The 6,854-nt window shown below is 43.4% G+C and overlaps 1 protein-coding gene across 1 annotated transcript in view; it reads right to left on the bottom strand.

Moving 5' to 3' along the window:
• Positions 1 to 4,153, bottom strand: part of LOC138958591 (glutamate receptor ionotropic, kainate 2-like) — a 4,783-nt gene extending 630 nt beyond the window's left edge. Inside the window, exons 1-4 of the mRNA XM_070329792.1 lie at positions 4,011 to 4,153; positions 3,447 to 3,664; positions 718 to 995; positions 1 to 105 (exon numbers count right to left, since the gene is read on the bottom strand). The exon at positions 1 to 105 is cut by the window's left edge and continues 630 nt beyond it. Of these exons, the coding sequence (XP_070185893.1) occupies positions 1 to 105; positions 718 to 995; positions 3,447 to 3,664; positions 4,011 to 4,056 (647 nt within the window). The 5' untranslated portion in view covers positions 4,057 to 4,153. The remainder of the gene's footprint in view (positions 106 to 717; positions 996 to 3,446; positions 3,665 to 4,010) is intronic.
• Positions 4,154 to 6,854: the final 2,701 nt, after the last annotated feature.

The raw sequence follows: 6,854 nt of genomic DNA, 5'->3' as shown, positions 1-6,854 counted from the left end.
GTGATGGCCTGTGGTGCTGAGTCGTTGTCGTGGCAATTGCGGGGTCCAGGCATCCACTTTTCGCGAAGGTGAGACAGTACCCCAGAGGCTTCCAGTCGCAGCAACCTGAACAGGCCAGGAAAAGACGAGAGGCAAAATGATGGAGGACGGCATTGAAGTTTTGACGAACATATCGGTACGCCCAAAGTTGAATTGATTTTATGTTTGATGCAGTGGAAGGTAATTATATTAGCGTACCACGAGAGAGACGAGTTCTATGCAAATTGACACACGACATTTTTCTGTATCATTGACGACAAATACAACTGAATTTAATGCTCCCCCTTTTCTTTGATAAGCTAAGTTTCTGCAGTGGGTGTGTATCGTAGTTCCATGGATACACTGACTTTAACATCCCTCCCCCTTCCCTCTCCTTCAATGAGACCCTCGCCCCTAGCACCTGTCGTCGCATTAGTGAAGACCTTTATGCAGCCTTCACAAGGTCAACCTCGCCGTCAGATAGAAAGACAGACAGACAGACAGAAACACAGACAGACAGACAGCCACACGCACACATACAACGACACAGAAAGACGGACAGACGGACAGATAGATACACAGACACACAGACACACGCACACACACACAACGACACACACACACACACACGAGCACGCACGGCAATGACCGCACGCGCTGTGTAAACGAAAATTACATAGCCGTTAAACGTATCCTCACACGTCATCTATTCTCGGAGTAAGTGGCGAATCTTTGGGAGTGAACACGTTGTAGGTTTTAGCTGAAGCTGCAGCGTCGTCATGGAGGACGAAAGATGAAATCTCACAGTGCTCTGCCGTCCAGGTCCGAAGCGTAGTTTCATCAATGTAAAACGCGTAGTTTCCTTCAAGCACCTTCTTTAATTGCACTTCCAGGTCAATGCTGAGAACGTCCGGGTCATCTTCAGCAAAGGTCATCATCTTGCTGTAAAAGGTCCTTTTGACGGGATCATTGGAAGTCTGCAATATGAGAAAGGACAAGAATGTTTTCATCGGGGTGAACTAAAGAAAAAACGTGTCTTGATTCTTTTCTCTCTTTTGTTTACTTCTGATCCCCAGTTCAACATTCAATGGAAAGTACGTTGCACGAATATCGTCGTGCACTGGTGTATGTACAGAGAGAGAAAGAGAGAGATGGATGGATGATAGTTGGATAGATGGATGGATGGATGGATGGATGGATGGATGGATGCTTTATTGTACTTATAAGTGAATGGATTTTTACAATTTTTAGACATATGAAATCGGCGCACGAAATCGAAATATCTAAGTGCTATAAAGTTAAGCAACCTTGATAATCAATCAAAAGTGTAACATTAAAAAAAATCAAAATGTGACCCTCCACCACGGAATGAGTCGCATGTCACCTTTGCATAATGTTCATATTTGTACATTTTCTTAAAAAGTTTTTTATGCTCTATCCAGTGGTGAAAACCGTTTTAGAAAAAAGCGAAAACTGTTTGAGTTATAAGCCTGTGACTAAGGTGACCCTCACACTGTTACCAGACACTCCCCGGACTTATATTAAGCCTAGCGCAGAACCGCGCGAGGTGACATGCGACTCATTTCGTGGTGGAGGTTCACAAATCATCAAAATGAATTGAACTGCTAAAATAACTTTATTATACGTTATTTTGTATTTTTGACCAAAATATGACATTTTACACAGATCGAGACAGTCAGTGTTCCTCCGAGACCGCGTTAGCGGTCGAGGTGAACAATGACTGTCGAGATCTGTGTAAAATGTTATATGTTGGTCAAAAATACAAATAACATTTATGTATCGATCGATTCTGGTTAGAATTCCTTTAAATTTTACGATTGAACGGACACAAACATACACTATTTTGTAGTCTCGGCTGGCCGCCTAAATATGAAGTTTTGTCGGCCTCTGACGTCACATGGCTCAAAGAAGGGAAATCCAATCCAATCCAATCCAATCCAATCCAATCGATCCATTAGTGTTTGAAGTAGTCATCCATGGTCCAGTGTTACTTTCGGAACTTTGTTTGAGGATACAGATTTTGCAACAGGGTGTTTAACTATACTTAAGATAATGTGTCGAAATTGCGAACATTTTGGTTAATAATTTGTTACAAAAGACCAGGCCACATAACCCAAATGGCGTAGCGTAGCTCAATTGAGGATGAAAGTCGCTTGTTCATTTCAATGCTCGTTATTCTCTCAGGTGCCAGGAGATAGGTTCCGTACAACTCTCGCTTACTCCATTGCACATGTCGTATGCATAAAGAGTGATTACTTCCCTTTGGTTATTTGATATCTTAACAACGCTCTGCCTCATTTCGTTCAAGATTCTAACAGAGAATGGAAATAATTATGTCTTTCAATTCGATGTGCCATGTGTCTCCTTCAATGCTCTGTTTACTGTCAGCAGTTGGTGTTACCTCCCTTGGCTGTAAATATCTAACTATTTATGTTGGGAAGGCTGGACTGGAGTCGTTGGAGCTCTGTCATCCAACATCGGTTCTATTCTTCTTGGGCAGCCATGGAGAGTGTGACTGGTATGTTTCGAACTGGTTGTCACCCGCTATGGGTCCTCAGATCTATATATCAGTCTGTCCACCCACCCATGACGAGTCTGTTCGTCTAGTTAAAGGTCGAAACGAGTCTTGCATGATCATTCTTTACGTTATCGTCCACCAGTAGCAAGTCTTTACCAGATTATATAACGCCTTCCTAGAAAGGCTTAATGGCGTCAAACGGAACACAATATCTACACTTGCTGATTTTCATAACGTCTTTGACAATTTTCAAAGTGGGCTTTCAGGTGCAAGCAAAGCCTCCTAACATACTGAGGGATTCGCCACCTTGTGACGTCACTTCTTTGAGGTTTTTTTTAGGCTTTCATAAATCTGTACTAAGAAACCTGCCGAATAACGACAACGTGGGTTTTTTTGTGTGTGTGTGTTGCTGATACCAACAGCAGTTATACAAACAAACCGATCTATTTGAAATGCAGACCCAACCATCTGGCACGTTATTTCATCATCGCCCAGGCTCCTATTATGGACGAGTTTTGAATATTTTTTTAATTTAAACTGTGTTGAATGTCTATCCAAGTGCATGCGCGAGACTGCACGGACGGTCCAGGGCCATGCCCGCCCCCCCCCCTCCCCCACTCCCCTCCCCCACCCCCCTCCCCCCCCCCCCTCCCCCACCCCCTCCCCCCACCCCCTCCCCCGAAATTATTTTTTGTCCGAAGAAGCAAAATGGTGCAATTAGAAATAGACGTTTTCTGGAGAGAAAAAAACTCTGTCAGGATTTGAAGCGGTCTGGAAGAGTAAGAGCCCTTTTTACCTCGTACACGCTTTTCACAACACCCCGTCCACCCCATTTACATTATTTTATTGGAATTCAAAACAAAACCGACGAGTTGGCAAATGTACGTACCCTAACATTTAACATCGTGATGGATCCTCCAAGAACACCCCATCGAAAATCATTCTGCGTCACCATTTCTGCTAATGTGGTAAATGGTGGCGGTGACGGCGTCTCCACCAGTAATGACGTCAATTTGCACGTATAGCATGACGTCAGAACTAGTCCCAGAATACACCACGCCGCAGCAAAAACTTTGGAGGCATGATGACTCCAAGCTGTATGCATTGCTGGAGCAAATCGTAACATGCCTGATGAGTACAAATAATAATTGAAACACACAGACACACAGACACACACACACACACACACACACACACACACACACACACACACACACACACACACACACACACACACACACACGCGCGCGCACACACACGCGCGCGCACACACACACACACACACACACACACATACGCGCGCACACACACACACACACACACACACACACACACACACACACACACACACACACACACACACACACACACACACACACACACACACACACTGTGTGGACACTTAGTTGCAGAGAGTAAAATAAACGAAGTACATTAAGCAACACGCAAAGACCTTTGTAGAGCAGGGCCCCGAATAAGAACTGAACCACATCTGCCATTGAGGGTGGCTGGGAAGTCTGGTCGTCGTTTTCACTCAGCCTCGCTTCCAGGAATAACAGGAACCGAAAAAAGAACAGGCTGCACAGGAAACTGCCCGCCGCGCATACGTACACCTGAAGATCACACACGATTTATCGTTATTTGGGCAAAAATATTCTGGGTGTGTGTACAAACACTGACTTTTTGGAATAATGAGGAAGAGGAGTTCTAGCTTTGTGTGAACGTGAAATGATCGTGTAAAATGTGGTATGATGTGCAAAATCGTTAGTAGTCACTGTTAAGCCTTTTTACCTATAAAACGATTACATATACCGTGACAGAATGCATCAACAAGGTTCTAATTTTCTGGAGGAAACGTGTTTCTTGAAATGTCTATCTCAGATAATATTTGATGGAGTGAAACCTTCTTCATCATACCTGCCAGCTGAAGGGTTTAAGGAAGGAAGTCCACAAAAAAAGATACTGTCCCTGTCGATGATCCACAAACGCCAGTCCCATGTAGTAGTATTCAATAGGCACCGTAGACCAATCACCAACAACCTTTCTTTCCAGACTAGGTGTTAAACCAACTGGAACGAAGTCTATTTCCTGTTTACGACAAGTATCAGATGCAGCAGTTATGAGAATAAAACGTTTACTTTGAAAACTGCACAAACGCTTTTGTCAAGGGGAACATTTTCAAATCACTTATCTTTATTCTATGTAAATACAGTTTGTATATATATATAACTATTAACAAATGCGCTTCGATTTCACCATCATGTATAGCTTGTTATTGAATCCTATATGCTAAGTATGTCAAGTACAAACAGATGATTGATTCAACATAACCTTAGAGACAACAATGAAAAGTGATGCCACGATGAAAATGCAAACGACCGGAAAGAAAGAGAAGACAGGGCCGGATCTGGGGGGGGGGGGGGGGTCCTGGGGTTCAGGACCCCCCCCCCCCCCCCTTGGCCATCCAATGTACCTCTCAGAGAAAAATAAATGTGGACTTTGGACCCCTGCCTTCAGTTGGAACCCCCCCCCCCCCTCAAACGAACTTGGTCCGGCCCTGAGAAGACAATGTGGCTTGTGAATTGGTTTATTCATGAAAATGGGAAAGGAGGAGAAATCTCAGAAAATAGAAAGCGGACCCTTTTTGCATAAGCTTAATTATTATCTATCCCGAGGAAAGTACGTCCTTCACCTTTCTCTCTAGGAGTCCCAGTAGGCCTGTCCAGTGTCCGTTTTGGAGGTCACCCCACTCGCCGTCAGGGGGCAGCACCAGTCTGTAACTGTCTCAGACATAGAGAAACAGGTATGACAGACTGACAGACAGACACTCACTCACACACACACACACACACACACACACACACACACACACACACACACACACACACACAAACACACACACACACACACCCACCCACCCACACATACACACACCACACACACACACACACACACCACGTGTACACATAAATAATAGGTCGACTAAAGCACACACACACACACACACACACACACACACACACACACACACACACACACACAAAACAATAACCAACGAAATAAACAATATCAACCTGAAGTTGAGTGACTGAGCCAGAACGTCCAAGAGGTCAATGGAGAATCCCCTGTACGTTGTCGTGCCATTGTACGTAGACGCCCTGACGTAGGAATACCACTAGAGACAGACACAGGGCCAGTGACAAAATATAATCCAGGCACATGCCCAGCCTGGCGGTGATCTCTCAAGTATTTGTTTTTACTCTTATCATGATGACAAGTCAGCAAAACAAAATAAACTTCATTCTCGAAATACTTTGTTGTTTCCTGCATATAACATTTGAGAAGTTACACGTGGCACCATAATTCCCATTGTGGCGGGGTTTTTTTTTGCACTTTATTTCGGTTTTGACGTCACAGAATCGACTTTTAAAGAAAGGTTCAAGAAGACTCGTGACCTTAGTGACACAACAGCGCAAGGCGAGGTGGGACAATATGTTGTTTCTTTATTTTTTTCTCGAGGCAAATGGTTACTCTTTCTTTTTGAGCCGAACACATTATCTTAACATTTAACTGATTTATTGTTCAAAGTTAACAGTCACAATGTTAACAAAGGCAAACTACTTTTGATGCGGATGAGTCGATGCCAAGTCGATTAAAATGATTTTTAAGTTCGAAAGTAAGTCGATTGAAAGCGGCAGAGCTTTCAGTTTTTATTTGTTCGGGTAGACCTTGAATTTCACAGCAAGCCACGTAGTATTTTCTATCTATATTAAATAAAAAAAAACATTTACAAGAAACCATCGCTTTGTTCTTAATCAGCCAGTTATATGAAAAACAAATTGGTTGCGCGATGCGGTCCCAGCACGCTATCCCCAGGATATAGCAGCCCGAATTTCCCTGAGGGAATTCTCCAAGGACAATAAGACAAACTAAGAACCATTAAAAAAAAAGAAGATAAAAACAATTAAGATGATTAAGGTAAAAGTTACTTACTGTGTTAATACCAACACGAATTTCTTGCCCGTTGAGTCCAAGTCTCTCATTTGGATAAAGGTCAGCGAGCGCTATTCCGTTTACTACGTCATTTCGCGTGACATCAGCGAGGACTCTTCCGGCAGGTGTCCACAATAACGTCATCAGTGTCAGCAGTTCAATCTGCGGGAGACAACACCAGAAAAGAGGGATTGAATCTGGCTTCCAAGCATCGAAAGCTCTGGATTTTTTTTTAAACATAACTCATAAACCAAACTTTTTACGTCTGGAAATGTTGTCTTGCAGCGCTCAATCAGGCAAAATT

Source organism: Littorina saxatilis, linkage group LG1 (genome assembly GCF_037325665.1).
Source record: "Littorina saxatilis isolate snail1 linkage group LG1, US_GU_Lsax_2.0, whole genome shotgun sequence".
NCBI classification, from domain to species: Eukaryota; Metazoa; Mollusca; class Gastropoda; order Littorinimorpha; family Littorinidae; genus Littorina; species Littorina saxatilis.
The sequence above is the reverse complement of the archived record's forward strand: the minus strand, read 5'-3'. Positions and strand labels throughout refer to the sequence as shown.